Source organism: Microchirus variegatus (genome assembly GCF_963457635.1).
Source record: "Microchirus variegatus genome assembly, chromosome: 4".
NCBI lineage: Eukaryota > Metazoa > Chordata > Actinopteri > Pleuronectiformes > Soleidae > Microchirus > Microchirus variegatus.
The window spans coordinates 18167283-18188836 of record NC_139805.1 but is presented as its reverse complement, the minus strand read 5'-3'; the positions used below and the strand labels follow the sequence as shown (position 1 = coordinate 18188836).

At 39.8% G+C, this 21554-nt stretch overlaps 2 protein-coding genes across 2 annotated transcripts; one reads left to right on the top strand and one right to left on the bottom strand.

Moving 5' to 3' along the window:
* Positions 1 to 10633: 10633 nt before the first annotated feature.
* Positions 10634 to 14635, bottom strand: spata18 (spermatogenesis associated 18; the record flags this gene model as incomplete). Its single annotated transcript, XM_083888753.1, has 12 exons — positions 10634 to 10774; positions 10996 to 11064; positions 11167 to 11290; positions 11515 to 11690; positions 11776 to 11934; positions 12017 to 12248; positions 12660 to 12794; positions 12898 to 12993; positions 13128 to 13246; positions 13402 to 13517; positions 13618 to 13723; positions 14549 to 14635. 12 exons carry the CDS (start codon positions 14633 to 14635, stop codon positions 10718 to 10720), a joined length of 1476 nt encoding a protein of 491 aa, XP_083744879.1. The 3' UTR covers positions 10634 to 10717.
* A 1142-nt stretch (positions 14636 to 15777) lies between these two features.
* Positions 15778 to 21208, top strand: sgcb (sarcoglycan, beta (dystrophin-associated glycoprotein)). Its single transcript, XM_083887534.1, has 6 exons — positions 15778 to 15829; positions 17941 to 18150; positions 18251 to 18436; positions 18523 to 18714; positions 19433 to 19564; positions 19656 to 21208. Exons 1-6 carry the CDS (start codon positions 15815 to 15817, stop codon positions 19854 to 19856), a joined length of 936 nt encoding a protein of 311 aa, XP_083743660.1. The 5' UTR covers positions 15778 to 15814; the 3' UTR covers positions 19857 to 21208.
* The last annotated feature ends 346 nt before the right edge of the window (positions 21209 to 21554 follow it).

The following is a 21554-nucleotide window of genomic DNA, read 5'->3' as shown; positions in this document are numbered from 1 at the left end:
TATTATTTCATCTACAGCGTTGTTAGTGTTTGTTTTTGACTTTGTTGTTAAGACTTGTGTATCACACTACGTAGCACACTTGAATCCTGAACAGAGGGACGTTTTAAAGCTGCATTCATAAGTAATACGATATCCCTTGTACTGTAGACGACGAGGGTTTGTTGACGCGCCCTGCCCTATAGAAGAGTGGTTTTCATGTGAGGGACATTACTTTTTTGTCATAAGTAAGAGGTGAGAACAGGATTCCTTTAATTTGTTGTCCGTACAAACACAGGAGAGGTGGAAACTCTGTGTTGAATGATCTTGTTTGTCTCTTCCATTTTAGTCTGTTACCGGGGTGAAATCACGAGGAATACGTGCCAAACTGTGGTCGGCTCTGACCTTGCAGCAGTCTGACACAACATTAGTTTCTTTTGTAAAGTGTATATTATGTAGAAAAAAAACCTGTCTGGAAATATATTTAACAAGATATTTTTTTAAAGTACAAGATTTTAGCTCAACAACTGACCATTAATGTAACCCTGTTGAGAAATACTGTGCTGTTTTACAATCGCTTCATTACAGAATCAATCAGAATTGTGCGCAGAGGTCGCCGTCTGTCGTGTTACTATTTTTTACTCGGTTTGAGCGGAGCCAGAGAAGGAAACTGTAGCAGGATGAGACTCATGTGAGAAGAAAAAGGACTTTTCATGTGCTGCTCTTCCATGAACACTTATATGCACTTGCCCTCACTGAGATGCTCAGTTGTTGCACTTGGTCTTATACAGACAGGTGACTAATGAAAGGGAGAAAACCAAAATATGTACAAGTGTCTTTATTAAGGTGTGGATTATTAAGAGATCCAAGAACAGTTTTGGTGCACCTTTAAGTCTGGAGGGATGAACACCGTTCTTCCAAATGAGATTCCCTCACTTGGTGTTTTGGGTTGTCATGGCAAACATCAGTCCCAACATCTCTTGTTCTACATGTTAAGTAAGGTGGAAATCTGGTTATTGTGAAGGCCACAGCGTAACATTCTCATCATTTACACATCAAACAATCCAGTGACCCCCTCATGTCTCATTTACATGGAGCGATCTTTCCTTACTCATCAGGTTTTCCCTTTAATTTGTCACCCGCTTGTTTATCTTACTGTGATAAGATAGTGTTCTACCTATGTGAGCTCAGGTGCACCAGGTTTGGACCTGAGCTCTTAAGTCTCTGCTGGCTGTAATAAACTGAAAGTGCACTTTATTATAGTGATGAGCGTAAAATACTTTAATATGAAGAACCACGGTCTAACACGTTCATTTTGAGTTTGTTATGTTTTTTTCTCTCCTGTTAAAATAAATTGACTATCATCTATATTTCTGGAGTGTTTGTTTTATTCCTCTCTAGTTTGGAGGTTGAACCAACGAAAGTGTTCCCTCTTTTCTTTCCTCTTGATAACTCCACTGCCAATATACTAGAAAATGGGCTACACACATATAAATGTTGTCCTTGAGTGATTCAATTCAATTCAGTTTTATTTATATTGCGCCAAATCACAACATGCAGGGGGCATACAACTTTCATGGAGAGCAGAGAAACCCAACAATTCACACAATAACCAAACACGAGGCATCAGTGCAGAGGGAAAAAAATCCCTTTAACAGAAGAAGTAATCTCAAAGAGTTGCAGCCATCTGCCTCGACAGGTTGGGGTGAAAGGAACAATGCGGGACAGAGGAGAGACTCGCCATCCTTGGGTCAATGCTCCAAAATATATCATTTTATCATAATATATGTTGTACTTTAAGCTGGTTTTGCAATCATCTGACCCCATGAATGTGACATAAATGTCCAGAAGGAATTTCCTATAATTGAACTGGTAAGATTTTGATCACATGTCAAGGTCATTGTGAGCCCACAAACGTTATAATGCCAAATTTGGTTCATAAATGAACTGATGTGGTGAATTCAAAAGGTTAAAGCACAACTAACTTGATCGAGTAAAGAAGGTGAACGTACCGTATTTCACTTCTCACTGGATAATCAATAGAATTCCAACTTTTTAAAATCCCTCTGCTGTCAGGGTGAGGACATGTCTATGTCTTAAACTATGTAGTCCGTAGCTCCACCATCTATATCTGAGCAGTTATTTTTACCGTTTTCTTTGGCCAAGCATGTGAATGCATAATTGTTCGCGTCTTTAAATGTAACTCTGCGCTTATACGACACTCACAAATCAATGGCGGTGGCCTCTATCCTCACACACTTTACTTTACAACCACATGACAAGAAATGTGGATATATTTTATGCTTCAGACAGAAACTGGGAATCATGTTAGACTCCACTTTCAGAATAATGTCGAATGGAAAACAAAGTCCAAAATAGATTGAGTAGTAGTTTTTGGGTTTCTCTAAGAATCAGACGATGTGTCTACCTTCACAGTTATCACCTTTGTGTCCTCTCAGTCACCCTGAAACCTCAGTTAATCCCAGAGCAGAATAAACACAATGTCTACCAGGGAACTGACACAGCCTTTACCCTGTGGTGACACTTGTTCTCCATCTCCACTTGTCTTTCTTCTTTCAGTCTGAGGCTTCATCCAACGAGGTCACACACACTGATTCCTTTTGTCCTCGTCGTCATGGACCTCTTAACTGAAGTGTGTATTTTTCTTTGTCTGTTTTAATGGAAAAGCAAAGTGTACCTTGTGTAAATCCTGTTATTTCTTAGGTCTTTATGCCTTTTATTCTTTTCTGTCTGGGAAAAGTTGAATCAGAACATCAATTATCATCATCCACTTCCTGCAATGCTGATCTGATTGAGCGTGTCACCCTGCCCTTGCATCTCTTCCCAGGAGGTAATGACTGTGAATCTATTGTTCAGTCTGAGAGGTGGCTGAGGATGTTTGTCTTTCCAGGTAATTTCTTTCTTTTTTTTCCTTTTTTTTTCTTTTTTTTTTAATTGATATGAAGCTGCTGTGAAGAGCCACAGGTGGTCTCAGACATGATGTTCACCTCTCGTTCTGTTTCTCTGAAAAGAGTCAAGGCACTTCTCAGAAATGTCATCTTCCACAGTGAAGCTGCACACAATGATCCGTGTGAACCCAAGAACAACTGTGTTTCTGAAGACATTTCGCTTTAACTCATGAACCGAAAAGAAACATTGATAGGTTTCAGGGATGTTAAGTAACAGAAATCAATTCAACAATGTTTTCATGTTAATGTCTGAAACCATCCAACTCATTCATGAAATTAAGTGAAATTATTAGTGTTTTTAATAAGACATAACTTTTATAAGTGTACAATCACCTGATTGTATGAATGACCTTTTATATTCTTATATCAGCCGTATTGAAGTCGCCATTTTGGATCACTTTGTTTTGGCATTTGCCCATAAAGTGTGAGGTTTTTGAGGTTTTGATGCTATTTCACTGTAACACATTGTACCTTTAAGTCCCTAGTCATGACTATTTTAGTGTATGGGAAAATGGATGGATGGATCTAAGAATTTTAAATGTATCTGCCCTCATGCCACCACACACACATATTATGATCAATTGTTATTGACTGTTACCTGATCCTGTAGTGAAACTACCTGCTCTAATGAGTATTTTCATTTTATGTTACTTTACATGGAACTATTGCTTAACTATATTACAATAATTGACATTTAAATTTAGATCAGAGGTCTAAAGTTTCTAGTTTCATAATTTAACATTATGTTATAAGTAACAACACTGTATGGGATCAGTCAACAGGATTTAGTGTTTTCTTTAAGGATCTTCCACCACTATAATATAGAATATAATGTGTCCCATTATAGTAAACTGGGGAAAAAGAATAGTGTTAAAGTGCCATCTAGTGGTAAAATAAGAATATGACTTAATTTAAAGGCCTGCATTACACTTTAAGACATAAATCATGATTCAAACCAGTCACTTCTTTGGATTTAATCTATGTTTTATTTACCACTCATAAAAAAAAAACCAACACAATGTTGTTGTTTATTGTGTTGTTGTTCTGTTTTTCTATTCTTTAAAAAAAAATCAAAGTGCCTGTACAGTAACTGTGTTCACTTCTATCTTTTTCAGCTCTTCTCATGAGAGGTAGAAACAGAGCAAAGACAGACACAGACACAAAGACACGCTGCTATGTTAAAAGCCTCAACAGTGCCACAGCCACAAGAAAGTTTCCATACATTTAATAGTTGTACTCTTTCTCTGTGAGCTCGCTGTTATCCTAGCGCTCAGATCCACCACATCAGACTGTTTTTTTCTTCTCTCTCCCTCTCATGTTCCTTTTCTCCACCTCTTCTCAGGGTGGGGGTCTACAGCGTCGAGGCCAGTCGGACTCAGGATTGGCGCCAGATTTGATCTGTTCCCGTCAAACTGTAACAAGCCCCGGCGGAGCACTAATCTTCAACTCTCGCTCACACCTGCAAGCATTGGGCCTCTCTCCGCTGCCAGTGCTACTCTGTAATGTAAATGACTGGCTGTTATTCGCATTAATCACAGCGTCCAGATGTGTTTTTATAGGGAGCGTTCTAGCGGGGCTCCATCTCTCTGAGTTGAGCACAGTGCGGCCTCCTGACAAAGCAAACCATGTGACCTCAGCACAGACTGACACCTTTGCTTGGCCACTGTGACATTTTTCCATACGTCAGTGTAAATAGGGTTTTCTTTGCGAGCCCGCCGACGTGTAGTTGATCGCCTCCGACTTCAGTTAAGCGAAAAGGTCACGACAGCCTTTGAGACTTTAATGAAGTGTTCAGAGCGATGCTCTGGAAATTCATGAACCCAATCACCTAACTCTGGGCTCATGATCACCAACCCGGGTCTGGACAGCTCATTAGAATGCACCTGTGTTGAATTCATATGGAAAATATTGTGAAAAGGTCTGTCAAAGTAATAATTGAGACATTTCCATCACTGGAGTAAGGAAATCACAAATTCATCAACACTTGCATCACAGTTTGTGAGAAACTGGCCCCTGGTTTGCAGTAAGCGGTTTGGCGTTCTTTAAGTTCTGTAGCTTGTCACAGACCAGATGTGTGATGGATGACAGGACAGGAAGGAGGAAACACTCTGGACAAATGTCCGCATTGGGAAAAAGAGTCCATATTTTTGAAGTCGTTTTTCTTCATTGAATATGATCGTTGTCATAGAGAGAGAGAGAGAGAGAGAGAGAGAGAGAGGAAGGAAGTATTTATCCAGAGGATTTGGTCTCTTGATGTCTGATCTCATTGGAGCTGCGATCTGCAGTCACGCCTGATTTCCCCTCAGCATCCACAGGACGTCTGCCTGCGACCACTGCCTTCATATGACCTCATACCTTTTGTTCCGTGCCAAGGAGATCACCCATGGGGGGGTGTCCGTCTACAAGAGCAATAACAAGGGTGGGGTTAGATTTGTCCGTGCGGTGCACTCACCACATTATTCATACACAAACACTGAGATGATGTCTCTGCTGTCTCTCTCTCTCTCTCTCTCTCTACCTCTGCTTTGTCCCTTCTGTCATAAATTGTGAGATCTTCCTGTGCAAACCTGCATCCCTCTCTTTTCCAGATGTGTTTAACAGCCTCTCTGGGCCACAGACTGCGCTGAAATTAAATACAAAGGCCCTGCCAACCTCATCCACTCCTGTGTTGAATGGTTTCTCTATAGAGAAAAGAACACAGTCTTTACAAGTATTTATATTTAGTCACTATTTGCATTTGAATGAGTGGCGTAATATTTCCCCTCCTTCTCGGCGTATTTTTAATGCTGCCTTTGATTTATACAGCCATAATAGTGTCATCATGTTCTGTGATATACAGTCCCATTATTACCCCCCCCCCCCCCCCCCCCCCTTCCCTCTGGTCTGGTAGTTGAGATGAGGGTGGGCACTCATCACGTTCAAGCTCCAGAAAGTCAACTCTTCCCTGTAGTGTGCGTATTAGGAAGAGCCAGAGGAAACATCACACGGTCCAGCAGTAATGAGTCAGCCTCCTGCCACTAATCTGGAAACTTAAGCTGGGATTGCAGCTCGGCGCGTGTTCTTAGGGTGAACTCCAACTACTACTGTCAGTCTGCTTTCATCTACTCTATGTACATCTCTCTCTGTGTTCTGACAGTGCCTCAATACACTTTATTATAAATCTGTTCAGAGATATATAATTTAAGTGTTTTGTCTGGTTTCAGTGGGCTGGTACCAGACATGTGACAACCTGATTAAATTATAAGTACTGACTACACAGGTCTGCTTCATATTCACTGTCTTTTCTTCACCTTCCACTTAAATCCAGATTGTGAAGTCACAGGGATTCAAGTAGTTTCACTCAACAATAGTGTCTAGAGCATCGTCTGTTTTATGCTAGAGTCACTTCTTCAGATATTCAAGATTTCCATGAAAATGTACAATGGAAATCTTCATAGATGCAATTTGTGCTGCTATTGACATTCATTCATTTGGACAGCCTAAACCAACTATATTAATTCCTTAACCTAAACCACAATTCAAGTCTTATTTGCAAACTTTTCCAGAAATTAGGTTCTGTCTTATGAGGACGTTTTCATCTCTCTGAGGACAATTAAATGAAGAGGTAACAAATACACACACAACACACACACACAGCTTCTGGCATTGGCTTGTATTCATTTGGACGACCTAAACAAAGCATTATCTCTAACCTAACCCATCTTTTTCTGTGATTAGCTGTAGGCAACTGGACTTGCTTGGGTTAAGTTGGACACGTCATCCAAAAGACTTCTTTGTGAAGAAGGTTCACTGAAGAATCATCTTAGAAGAAAGGGGAAATGTCTTCACCTTAACTCAAGCAAGTCCAGTTGCCTGCAGCTAACTATTGATGACGACTATGACCTGGATTACTGAGAACCTTCCACTTATATCATAGCAGTAGAGTTAGTAGAGGGAGTTATGTAGCACAGTCAAGGGGAACTGTAAGCATGCTCATTTCTAGATTGCAGTAATCAAGCATTCAGACACAGTGGACTTTTCACAGTACACTGATCATTATAGCTGCAGTGTGTGTGTGTGTGTGTGTGTGTGTGTGTGTGTGTGTGTGTGTGTGTGTGTGTGTGTGTGTGTGTGTGTGTGTGTGTGTGTGTGTGTGTGTGTGTGTGCGTGCGCATGCGTGTGCGTGTGCGCGCGTGTGTGTTCTTGTACTTGCGGCATACTGAGGACCAGTGAGGGTTTTTAACCAACAGAGTGAGGTCATTTTTACAAAGTGAGGACATTTTGTCCTCACTTTGTTTTCATTGAAATCACTTCCTGTAGTAAAGCTATACTCTGTTTTTAACAGAGGTCATCTATTTGGTACAAAAAGCCGTTTTCCAGCCCTGGTGTTTCACACACTTTTTTGCTCTGGGACTCCACCTGCAGACATTTTATGGTACTGCACCCAATAGTTCTTTAAAGATGTCATTCATGAAATAGATATTTGTAATTGTGTTGATTTATAAAGTGGAAATGCTGGTCCTCACTTTTTCAACACTTATACCTGGTCCTCAGTATGCAGTGACTACTAAAATGTGTGTGTGTGTGTGTGTGTGTGTGTGTGTGTGTGTGTGTGTGTGTGTGTGTGTGTGTGTGTGTGTGTGTGTGTGTGTGTGTGTGTGTGTGTGTGTGTGTGTGTGTGTGTGTGTGTGTGTGTGTGTGTGTGCGTGTGCGTGCGTGCGTGCGTGCGTGAGTGCGTGCGTGCGTGCGTGCGTGCGTTCCAAAAGTCTGGACTTCTCCACACTGCAACAGATCATCACACAAGACACTCATTGTGTGGAAATGTGATGAGGGGGCATGGTGGAAGTTTCCATGACATGAATGCCTGTATACTCTGTCCCATCTTTTTTTCCATGCCTATTCTCCAAGTCATTCACAATCAGCTTTTAACTCAAGAGTTAACAAAGGATATTTTGTATTTTCATGAGAATAAATGTGAATTTTAATGACTTTCAGAAATGGCATAGAAGTCGGTGTGGGCTTCGTGCTCACACAGAAAAGACACGGAAACCACAACCACATAGTTTTGCCCCTTTTTGTGGCTAAAACCATAAGATGATATTATTCAAGCTATGTCACTCGTAGCATTCAAAATATTTTGCCCTAGACACAAAATCACAGCATTCGGCAAACAAGCATTCTGTGATGTGGAACACTATTCCCTGCAGTTCCAAACACAACGTGTAATCTTACAGTTCAGCCGCTACAGTCTAACCACGGCTGCATGAATGTGATTCCCATTGAATTAAATGAGAAAAGAGTGTGATGAATGAATGCATAAAAATGAATCCGGATATTAGTTTATCAAATAAGCACAAATGTATCTTGTTCATATCGGTGACAGTGATCAACCCTTTAAGACTCTTCATAATCATCTGTTCACATTGAGGAAATGAAGGAAAGTCTGCTACAGTTCCAGTTTCTGCTCTGCAGAACAAATGCTTCATTTCAGATATTAGATATTGTTTGAAGAGCTGACAGTGTAATTGCTTTGCCTGGTGCAGGACTGGGCGAGGCCTGCAGACAGACCTAATTAGATGGCTGACAATATGCTAAGCCATCATTTGAGGGCACTGCGTCAGGGCTGCTGCTGCTGCTGCTGCTGCTGCTGGGATTCCTGCAGGGATTCTCTCAGTCAGTCATTCTCACAGACTGGGTCAGGACTGGTCACAGATGATTATTTTCAGGGCTGCAAAATACTTTTACAGCAAAAAAATTCAAATCTACTGTATGCATATATGATTTTTCAGTTCATCTTTATTTATCAGGGACAATGCACTGAGACATAGTGGACATAAAGTGCATCTGATGTACTGCACATAATATTAGAGTATACAGCAAATTGCAACCATTGCAGGGATTTTGCCACTTGGGTGCTCTTTTATGGTGGAGTATCAGCGCCATCTATTGGTGGAATAGAATAGTGGTGTAACTATGATTGCAGGAAATGTACATTGGGATATTCCTTGAGCCAATTGTGGGGAAATAACTCCAGTAAAATCCTTTGAAGAAGGCAGCATTCATGATGAAGGGTTTTGGTCTAAATGTATCCCTGTTATAACAGGGACAGTAGTATTGCTGACTGATAAAAACATAAGCAAACAACACGTCAGAGAAAAATGTATGTTTTGTATTTTTTTTCTTAACAAAAGCAAACACAAAAGGTACAGTCAAAGAATGTCCATCACAGCACACATATTATTTTTTTCTACTGTATCTGTTAAAAGAAAATGTGCCATTAATAGGCAGATATAGTATCAGATATGGTAATATAATATGGAAAAAATAAATTCCAATATAATATTGAATGCATCCAGACAATGCTGCAATTAAAAAAAATAAAATAAAAACTACTGGTCACATGATTCTATACATTTGAAGAAAAAAACAATCACAAAGGGAAATTAAAAAGAATTAAAAGCCAAACTATGTTATGTCATTCATATCATAAACAGTGTGTTATATCAGCAGTACATCTGAGTGAGTGTGTCATTCATATGTATTTGGTGTTTTCTTAATGTTTGTCCTGTATTGTTTCAGATCTCACTTCCTGTCCTGTTTCCCGCTCTTGTGATTAGCTGCACCTGTGTCTCGTTGTCTTCCCAGTGTATTTAAGCTCTGTCTCCCCTCCCTTAAGTCTTAGCACTTGTTTGTATTCCATGTGACTTTGCTGGGGTTTTGGGGGTCTTTATTTTTTGGCCAGAACCTTTTTCATACTTTAATACCTTTGTGTAACTGGTTGCCTGTGTGCTGACTAATGCATGAACTTTTAATTCCTGCCTCTGAGTCTGTTCTGTGGGTCAATTCTCTATCACAGGTTCTCTGCAGCGTTCAACAAGTCAAATTTAAGACTCTTTTTTTAAGCCCATAATGAATACAGTTTAAGACCCATACACATCCACATAAGTTTTGTCCGCTGCTATGCTAAGCTGTAACACACCGCTGCGCGCGCACACAGCACACTAGCTAGTGGTTCTCGATAAATTTTCACCGGGGCAGCACAGGTGGCCTACTTTAGTTTCTTCTTGTAGTTATGTTATCGGCATCCTCAAAAATCGAAACATTTCAAAGCGAGACTGAAGTTTATACATGTTTTAAATAACAGTCACGCTAATAGATTTTTGAGACCTTTCAAAATTGTTCTTAAAAGACCCTTTATGAGATTTTAGGAGAATTTAAGACATTATAAGGCCTTAAATTCAAATTATTGGGTTAAGACCCCAGATACCCTGAGACAGTAACCATGGGAACTGACTAGCAATGACCATTGTCACTAAAATACTGGAGTTATTAAAGTTATCACTGACCATTAGCACCAGGTGTAGCATCATGTAGCACACCTAACTCGTCCTGCTACATACAGATGTAGTTTTACAAAGAAAAGGCTACATTTTGAACACAGTTGCTAGTTTTTCCTCTAAAAAAAAGAAAAACTAGCTAAAAAAAATCTATTATATTTCTCCTTTTTTGAATGGTAACACTTAAAACACAAAGACAATTGTTCAGTTAGCTGCCAGGCTCTTCTGCTTCATTCACAATGTACTGACCTCTTGCTGTGGTCAGTCAGTGTCCCATTAAAAACTGCCCTGTGTCAATGTAAACACTGAACCGCCTTTGTTAGGTACAATATCTATGTTTTTCCACTGCATTATTTGGTAAAAGCAGACGTGGGCGGAACATCACAGATAAAAACCTAAATGATGGATGTGAAGTAGACGTGTAGACTTCTGTCCAGATGAAAGAGAGGTCAGAGATCACAGGTGTCTGGCTGTGAGTCGCTCAGGAGACAGGCTTCTTTTGCTGTTAAATGCCTAAAAACAGATCATGATGTATGTTTACAATTGTGGAGTAACTTAGAAATCAAATCAAGCGGAGATTTTGAGTTACGCACCCTTAGGTCCATTGGTGTGCATGCAAAGCGGAATTGTTATTCAATCTTAATTTGAGTGTCTGAGCAGTTATGTTTTTGTGACCAAACTGTGTATGTGCTTCAGTGTGATTGGTTGGACTGTCAAACTTTGTAGAAACTTACAAGACTGCGAGTTGGGCTGAGAGAGCGAGAGCGTACAGGGCTGGCACTCCGGCTTCGGCTTCTGCTCCACTGAAAAAACAGACACATAATCATGTGATTCTTTACATGTTCTGCCAAGCTCTTACATTATTCTCTTAAGCAACACTTTTGATAGTAATACAAACTCAGTACCAGAGCTCCCCTCCTGGTCACAGCCTCGCCCTTCACTATCGCATTACTTGCTTCCATCAAGGCCGGCCACACATGGTACATCACCAGAGGAGCAGTGAACTCTGAGTCATAGCTACGACGATACCTGTCAGTGAGTGAAAGAAGGGAAAACAGAGCAGTGAGGTGGAGCTGGGAGTGTGTTTCTGATTAACTGCTGAGTGTGTGTGTGTGTGTGTTGAGAGGGACATCTACTGGTCAAGATATCAAATGACACAAGACACAACTGGTAATATAGAATATAGAATTAAAGTGCATCCAAACACATGTAATGGTTTCCCTGATAGACACAGTCGTGTAAAGTGCACTGACTTGTTGTCATTGTAGAGTTCTCCATCACTGGCAAAGGCCAAGTCGAGTGGAGGCTCGAGAGTCTGCATGGCAAAGGCCACCCTGCACGTCTCTCTGATCAAGGCACTGATGAGGACAAAATCCACTTCCGGTGGGAAGGAGATCCGAGGGTTCACATTCATGGCATTGATCACAGCCTGAGGAGAGGAAATACTCAGTCAGATCCACTCCCAGTGTCAAAGTTCATGCGTTTGCTCATAACTCTTGCAGAGGAAACCTTACATTGACACTGTCCTGTACATCATACAGGTCCAGATTTCTGACTATGTAGTCCACAGCCGTGTCCTCTAGACTTTCTGGCCCAAAATGAGACGGGGACAGGGTCTTTCTGACACGTAGCTTAAACTGGCGGTAGGCTAGTTTTGCAGCCATGAAGGATTCCTAGGAGATGAAACACAACCTTAATCAAACACAAATGAACATGTGTTCATAAAGGTGGCCCTAAAATGATTTGAATTCGTACCACGACAGCAATGAAGATGATTTTCTGGACCATTTCTAAATCAGCGATGTAGCGTCTAAGTGTGCTCTGGGCCTCCAGACGCTCCACAGCGTACATGTCGCTGAAGCGAGACACGAGGCGTGCATGGCGGGAGGAGTTAGTGAGCTGAGCTCTGGTGGGTGACTCATTCCTCGTGGGGCTCGAAGAGCGACTGACTCTGGGCAAAGGGCTTGGAGAACGGCTCCTCGCCAGCCTGAAAGTGAGGGGGAAATATAATATGTAGTAGAATCAGTATTTAAAGGTGCCATATGTAAGAATGTGGCCAAAAACGGTTACTACATTCAAATTAAAAATACAGAGGTCTCTTAGGTTTCGTTTTCTGATGTAACTGGCAACCCGTGGCTGCTCAGCAGCTGAGACTCTACAGTGCAATAATTGGTAGATGGCGGTAGGTGGCGCCACATGCCAAAACAGGATTTCAAAACAAAAACATTATTATTATTAAAAAAAAAATTTAATGCAAATATTTTGGCTGTACTGTTATTGTTGGTTCAGTTTGTTATATGAACAACATGAATTTTATGGCCAGTTGCTTTAGATTTATTACATAATGCACCTTTAAATACACCACATTTGTGTAATTGCATTGGGTCCATGTGAGTACCTCTCTTTCAGCATGGACTTCTCTGAGCTCAGGAATGACACTTCCTCTCTCAGCAAGCAAATCTGATGATCATATTCATCAACAGCATCCAGCTTCCTTTTGTACATGTCCGCCTGCACGCGTGCAGATCGCAAACTGAAACGCAGACACGTGTCAGACATTCATCAGAAGTGCATATGCTGCCTCTTAATGCCAATGGAGTGTATATGGTTCAACAATATCTGTCTGTGTCACCCACTCTGCTTTGAGTTGTAATATTTCATCTTCGGTGGCCAGCAGAGTGGTTGCTGATTTGCTCTTTGTGTCCTCCAGCTCCTGCTGAGTATCCACCAAGCTGCTCATCCAAATAGACAAGGTTGTCAAAGTACAAGTAATGTGCAAGAGAACATTGCATTAGTGCACACACTCTTGGACCTTTAGCCTGACCAATTGATATTGATGTTGTGAATATATTTAATTTGGACTTACTCTGCTCTCACAGAGTCAAGGTGCAGGCGAGTGGAGCACAGATGAGTCTCTATCTTCTGTATTTCATTGTCATGAGAGGCAGAGAGCTCCCTCATCCTCCTGTCCTTTTCCACTGAGTCCTGACAGTAAATACATGCATACAAAAGCACCAGGATGTCATGATAAAGGGACATTCAAACTGACAGATTATTTTTATTTCTCTTTGCAAGAAGTTGTGTTACACTAAATATATTTTAATTCATATTAATGGTGAGACATTCAGTAATACTGTCACCTGGATGAGCTGTAGACTCGTGTCGTCAACGAATGAGGGTCTTGTCATTGAGAAACAGGTTCCAAGCCACGGCAGCAGACGTGTTTTGAGGGTGTCCACTCCAGCATACTGTCCACCTGATCCAAAATGATCAATGTGTCAATAAAGTGTGTCTTCAAAAGTGTGTCTTTTTTTATAAAAGAGGACAAAGATCTATACGGCAAATGTTAAGCTTACCCTCTGCAGCTGTGAGGTTGAGGATAGCAAACAGTTGGCCCTGGATCTTGGCGGTTAATTCAATCAGCTCGCAACATTTATTCAGATTTTGGTCACAGGAAATGATCTGGGTGGATAAATATTATAATAATACAATATATATTATATAATATAAATAATTAGAAAATATATAATTGCAGGCTGCATATAGGGTTGTCATTTATCAAAACGCTAATATTTTTATTTGCTGTTATAGAAGAGTTACAGATTGCTATGCTTTCAATATCAGGTGTACAGAAACAAGAGTCCAATGTTTTGTTGCAAGATTATGATAAAACAAAGCATTTACCTCTATAAACTGAGTGTTGCGTGAATAAATAATATCTTATAATCTTAAATGTGCAGGTTTTAAATGGCTGCTGTGGAAAAAGGTCCTAATGGTTTAGAGCAGTCACTTCCGGTCCTCGTTACTTGTTCGATTTTGGCCGGAAGTAGTGGGACCGGAACTATCTTTATAGGGACGTAAAAGATCTTTGGAATAGTCCTATCGTAGCCATGGCGACTGGCGTCCATAGCAACCAAACTCTGCCACTGGAAAATCAATGTAGACGAATGAAAACAAGTGCATTCCTTTGCAGTAAAGTTTTATATAACTGTATGCATTTTCAAAACACTGACTTATCTATAACTCAAAAGGTTATTATCCGTTTATAATAAACGTTTATGTAAATGTAAACAAAGCAGTTTACATTTAGTGGAAGTGTGCGATGCTATATGAAGACTTTTAACCCAATATTTTTATTATTATTTTATAAACAAAAACCAAAAACCATATTGACAAATTAAGTCAATGTAACGTATGGCCTCTAATTTAAAATACAAGCACCCAGAAACAGCTAATGAAGTAGTTTGGTCAGATTTAGGTCGACCATGACTTATTGATGGGACTTACGTGGTAATCCTGGTTCCAGCTCTCGAGCTTGTCCTGTAAAACGCTGAAGGAAGACGTGTTGGCAAGTCTTCTTAAACTGTCGGCCATGTTCGTCCACGATAACCAGCCCTCAGACAAAAAGACAATGGCCTTTTAATCTGAGGAATCAGCTATGTCTTCTGTCCTCTCCTCTCCTGTCTCTATGTCTGTCTGTCTGTCTCTATGTCTGTCCACCTAGGACGACACGAATGCCAAGCACCGCTTCAGTTGTTAGTAACCAAGCGAAAAGACGAGCTGACAACCATCCAACCTGCTCACATGTGTTCTTTTCTTCAGTGTTCACTGTGATAAACGTGAGTCCTGGTGTTGTGTTGTACTCTCGTCTCTCCACTCATGTAATGTCACACTGTTAAACGACACCAAAGAACCGCAGAGTAAACCAGAGGCTCAGTGACACACAAACGATGCCAATCCGATTATAAAACACTAATAAATACACACACTGAAGAACAAGTGGAGGGAGTTTTGCAGAATATAACATTTGGTTAGCAAGTTAAATATCATTATTATTATTATTATTATTATTATTATAGCAATAAAAATATTGTTATATTGCTGAATAAATATTAATTTCGAAGCAGCAAATTATTTATGAGTCAGTTCAGTCTATTTTCAAATCCTAAAACATCACTGTGTTCATTGTTCTTTACTGGATTACCTTGCTATTATTGATGTTGTTGTTGTTGTTGTTGTATTATTATAATAACTTGGATTTGAAATTAATCTTCTTTATCATTGGTGACGTGTTGTTGTTGTTAGTCAAGTTCCATTTTGTTATGTTATTGTTTGTTATAAGTAAATTAAAATCTTATTGTTGTCAGGAAGATTTCATGAAACACTTATTGCATTAAATCAAATTAACAATCAAGTATTGTTATTCTAGACGTGCCTCCTCTGTTTTGCTCGATTTCCAGTAGGAAAATATGAATGGACATGGTTTTTTCTATTTTAGGAGTCTTCCATCATTGGCTGTTTGAACTTGAAATAAACCTTTCAAAAACTATTTATTGTGATGGAAATGTCTTCTTGTAACACGCGCAGTTAAAATAATCAATCAACACACTTGCTGTAGTTTGCCTCGACATAACGTTGTTTTTAAATAGTTAGTTACTGTCTACTCACAAGTAACTCACAACACAGCCACTTTTATTGTCCCCTCTCGACTGAGAAGTGGTACGGTCCGTGCCTGCCTGCTGCTCTGCTGCCAGCAGGAGAGAGAGGATCAACATGGCGTCTGAGCAGGTCCGTTATTCTCATCATTTGTTGTTATTCTTGCGTTTTTCTCAAGTTTTTAATAGCGTGTTTGATAATGGGCTCGCACTACATGCTCCACAGTGATGTAACGAGTGTGTGTTGTGGGCTTTTGTGTCGCTCAAATGTTAAACCAGTGTAAGACATACTGGCCTCCTCCTTCGTTATTATGGACTGCATTGTGGAATAATAATATGCCATTAATGTAGCGCCTGTACGCAGACAGTTTGGCTAACAAGTAATGTTTCAAACACGGAGAGCGTATAGGCCACATGGAAGTGAGACATGTGAGTGTATTTTCATTTAACTGCCAAAAAGGAGTGCAGTTTATTTTTAGTCCCAGGGACAGAGAGTCGCGGGGCATTTAACTGAGGTGCATTCCAGTGCAGAGCACAGCAGACACTGACTGAGTCAGTGCACTTCACTTCACTTCATTACCACACTAAACACCCGGAGGATTCAAAGATAGGTTATAATACAAGAAGAAAAACATAAACACGTGATTATAAGAGATAAGTGTACAAATGTTTGATTGATGAAGCAAATTAGCACTAAACCTGGGTTTGATAAAAGCATTCAGTGAATTATTATTATTATTATTTATCTACCAGATTTCACAGCACAACTGGGAAAGGTGCTGATTCCTGAGTCATTTGCTCTGTCGCATAGAGGTTTATTCAGCAATATCTGCAGAGAATCATCATAATCAACCTGATGTTTCTGTATTATGCCTTTTTTTAAATTAGTATTATTCCACAATGGAACAGCATAGAGGAGACTGTGATATGTCTTGAAGAGTGAACTGCAAAGTGTGGTTTTTATTAGGGAATTGACAACATTTCTAAAGCACTTTCCCCTCTGCACCAGAGTAGTATTAGTTGTTCCTAAAATATTCAGTCCAGGGTTCCACCTAATATACCACGCTGAGAGTCACTTGTTTGGTTTGTAAAGTGTCCTTGAGTGTCAAAAAGGTGCTCATAAATAAAATTCATTATGATTATTATTACTTAAATCACTTTTGTACCATAATTCTCATGTTTGTTTTGAACTGAATTTAGTAGACGTGATTAGCTGAATAGATATGCTGCCCTTATTGTGTGTTATTTTATTACTTAACTATTTATCTATTTTAATGATTTTATATATTCTTATAACTTGGCATTTGTGTGGACAGCAAGAAAGAGTTTCGTTGCACAGAGAAATGTGTTTTCTTGCCGAAGAAACTCTCTTCGAACTTGAATTTGTGTGACCACGCAGTATATCAAATATGTCTTATTTTGTTATTCACATTTATATATGTATGTATAAAAATATAGTTTTTGGCCAAAATGGAAATCCTGATAATGTTGATCAGTGTTGAGATTGTGATTATTTATTGGTAAAAGGGACCAACGTTTTAATGTCACTGTCATTATTTGTCATTACTGTTTACGTCAGTGTGCTATATATTCTTGCCAATTATTCAAAACTGGCTGCGGGCTTTGGAAGTCTTTCCAGAATTTTTAAGGACCTCAAAACACTGATGTTTGGGAAGTTCTGTGCTACAGAAAACACATTAATGACGGCTTTGTCTGTACACTTCTGTACAGTGACACTGAGGAAGCTAAATGGAACTCAGCCATCAGTCATTTATTTACACCTGTTCCTTTCCTTCAGTCACCTGCTATGACATAGGCCAATGGAGCTATTAAAAGTATTTGTCAGGAAATGTTGTTTTGGTTGTGTACTGTCACACATTTAAATGAAGGACTTTAAATGAATGGACTTTGAACTAACACACTCAGCTCCACAATCATTTTTGATGAGTGACTCACTGACTTGTAATGGGGAAAATGGTGCTCCTTGTATTCCTACTCTGTCCTTTCACTATGTGTCATTTGGGAGAGCCGACAGAAACGCTGTGAAAGGTGTGGAGCTTAATCAAAGTCAGCGACTCACACTGACAGAATGAGGCTCAGCACGTTCCGGTGAGGGTCAGTTAAAAAGACTTGGAAGTCGTGAAAAATCTGCTTTGATCATGACGGGTGTCTGCTTCAATGACAAGCAAGTCCACTTACATGGAGTCTTGCTTTAATGTTAATGCATTGATTTTTACCTTCCAGGAGAGTTCCAATGGGCCGGTGAAGAAGTCAATGCGTGAGAAGGCGATAGAAAGACGCAATATCAACAAGGAACACAACAGTAACTTTAAAGCTGGCTATGTGCCCATAGAAGAAGAGCGTCTTCACAAAACAGGCCTGAGAGGACGCAAGGGAAACATGGCTGTGTGCATCATTGTCCTCCTCTTCCTCCTTGCCTTAATCAATCTCATTGTGAGTACTACAAGCCCAAATGTAGCCAGTGGATCCTCTTTGTTAGACTTGGCCGTAAAATTGTGGTGAAACTTTTGTTGTGAATCATGGTCTTTTGTAGATCACACTGGTAATATGGACAGTCATCCGTATTGGTCCGAATGGCTGCGACAGCATGGAGTTTCATGAGACTGGCCTGCTGCGCTTCAAACAGAAGGCGGACATGGGCATCGTTCACCCGCTGCACAAAAGCACAATAGGAGGTCGCAAGGACCAGGACCTGGTCATTGTAGGGAACAATAACCCGGTGAGAAACTGTGTTACTTTCTACATGCAGAATATATCAAATGGCTTTAAGAATTCCTCTGTTTTACTTAAATTCTATCGTTCCAGGTCGTGTTCCAGCAAGGTACAACTAAACTGAGTGTCGAGAAGGACAAGACATCGGTCGTCAGTGATGTCGGCATATCCTTCACAGACCCACGCACCCAGAACACGTACTTCAGCACGGACTTTGACAATCATGAGTTCCATTTACCCAAAGGAGTCAAAGTCCTCAGCGTTAAAAAGGCGTCCACAGAAAGGGTGTGTACGTTTGCTAATAACTGTCTCGCTTGAACAAAAAGGCCATTCAGTTATTAAGTCAATATTTTACTGCCTGTGCACAAAATATTGCGGGTGCCCATTAACTCATAATGTTAAAGTCAAAGTTCCATGCATGGAACATTCATTTTTCATTAATGTTCATACAGTAGGAAAATGACACTGATATTAACAGAGTTCCATTTAGCTCCCTCAGTTTCAGGAACTGAATAGAACCATCATTAATGTGATGAGTTACACCAGGGTTCTTCAAAATGGCTGCTGCTGTGCAAAGGGCTCATTATTCTGTATATATAATATAATGTTTCTTCCATTTATTTATGGGAGTGGCAGATACACAGTCCAGACAATCAAAGAGTATCTTTAAATGAAGTTTTGAATGAGCCCAGGACTGTGATTTAGAACTTCGAACTGTGGAGGGCAGTATTACTACCGGAAATAATTTGATGAAGAAAAAGAAAAACGTGGGCCTAGCCAAAGCTTGTCAAGCTTAAAATTATAATGTTAAGAGAGGCATAATGTTTGCGGTTCGCCACCTGGGAGACTCAAATTTTTATTTGTCAACAGCAGCACATTTATAGGAGCCCAAAATAAATGTTTGACGATTATGAAATGTGTTTACGCTGTAATGAATCTGCAAAACATGCACCTATCTTTCAGTATCTGTATTTGAAATATGTCTCTGGTTATGTGATTTTAGATCACCAGCAGTGCAGCGTCTGACCTGAACATCAAAGGGGACAACAAGGCGATTATTCGAGGTAACGAGGGGGTCAATATCATGGGCAGGACTGTGGAGTTCAAAGTGGGAGGAGGCATCGAGCTCAGAGCTGTAAGTATATGGAGAATCGATCAGTAATAACACAGTGTAAAGCAGAGGGAGATGAGACCACATGGACATTATTGTTTTTTTCTGTTCGCAGGAAAACAGCATCGTCCTCAATGGCTCGGTGATGTTCAACGCCACACGTATCCCTAACTCTGCAGGAGACGTTTATTTCGACGAGGGTATGCAGAGGTACAAGCTCTGCATGTGTGCAGACGGGACTCTGTTCCGTGTGCAGGTCAAGTACTCCAACATGGGCTGCCAGACATCAGATAACCCGTGTAGAAAGTCTTACTAGGAACGTGGACTGGAGTTATTACACCACTGAAGATCACAAATTTGCATAAGAAGACATTCTATTGGATCTCCAATAACAATATCTCTGTGATTCTCCTGAGCAAATTCTCAATTATGTATTTTGATGCAAAGCTAGACATTTATAACAGATAATAATTACCACTTTGGCCAAAGATATTTGACAGACATCCAGTATTTGTATTGTTTTGAAGAGTTACCACTTTTTATTTAAGCTTTATTTTCCAAAGTGTGTGCTTAAAACTATTATTAAAAAAAAAAGCGCATTACGCTTTGGTTTGCACTGCCTCGTGGTTGCAAGTTATATTTTTTTAAGCTGTAGCCGTAGAAGCTATTTACTTTTTGCCTTAACATCAGTATTACAAACGCATACACTTCGTTGGCAGTTGGCTAAAACAAATGCAGTTTAATACAACAGTTCTGGGGTGAGATGTTAATTGTAATTGGTTTGATTTGTTAATTCTACAACCTAATGTAATTCGACGTAACTTTAACATCTCAGCCACCGTACAATACAACTGACAAAATGACAGTTCCCTAAAACTGGGCATTATAACTGTCATAAAGGTCAAATTCTTTAACTGTCTTTGACTGTTGTATTAACTTAATTTATTTTAGCACGGTTTGGGTAATAAACTACTATACTAACTGAGGGTACAACTCTCGTCGAAGGGTTGTATGTGACTTCCTGGCAGCTGTGTCTGATATTTCTCGTATTATTTTTCAGCAACATGCGTTAGAGTTTACAAGTTCAGTATTATTGTTTGGAAATGCAATGCACAGAATCATGGATGAACTGTATCCCAAACATTTTAAGCCATCCAGAAATGCTACAAGAGTGCAGGGCCTCTTTCTGCAGACTGTATCCCAATGGACTTACAAGGGATGATTCACGAGTCAGTATATATGTATGATATTCTAATTTTATTGCCTAGGCTTTTTACATTGAAAAAAAAACAACAACAACAATGAAAAACAGATTTGGAGTGTTTGCACTAAGTTAAAACGACAGATTAATGCATTTCTCTTTGAAGTGTTCATGAATATGAGTGACTTGTTTGAGGTGTATAGTGAGTGCGTTAAAATCGTGTGCCATATTATACTATAAAAAGATTCCTTGAAAAGACTTTATTTTGCTTTGAATGATCTTGTCTGTTTTCTAGCAGTATTGAATTGGAGAACATGTTGTTATTAATGTCATGGAGTACTTGTTCTCAGAGGATTACAGTCCTGCTGTAAAATATTTGTTTTAATGGGAAAAAAAAGAGAAAAAAAATGCTACTTGAAAACAACATTTAATTGCTATGTTTGTTTCAATAAAAAAACATGTTGGTATGTGAATTGTTGTTGTCATTGGTTTCAGTCAATGTGTTGTGTGTTATGTTGATTCTTTGAAACCGTAAAAGTAATAAAACAGACTTTACACTGTTTTATTATCTAATCGAGTGTGTAGCAAGGGTTTGGCCCTCTTCACCATAAACTGTCAGGATAAGCGACCTATCATACAGCGAGGTGGAAAAAACAAAGACAGTAAGACATTAACTCAACACGTAAATGATTGAGTGAATCACTGAAGGATTGTCTTAGGGCAGGTGCACGTTAAGCTGGAAGCAGCAAATCATACTTCAGACTTTGATCAGAAACTGCGATTGACTCTCCTGCAAGTTACACCGAGAGTAGT

Excerpts from the sequence above, each read along its gene's own strand:
- sgcb (XM_083887534.1), top strand. Across the intron at positions 18,151-18,250 it reads TTGCCTTAATCAATCTCATT|ATCACACTGGTAATATGGAC; the intron begins GTGAGTACTACA and ends GGTCTTTTGTAG. Across the intron at positions 19,565-19,655 it reads GAGGCATCGAGCTCAGAGCT|GAAAACAGCATCGTCCTCAA; the intron begins GTAAGTATATGG and ends TTCTGTTCGCAG.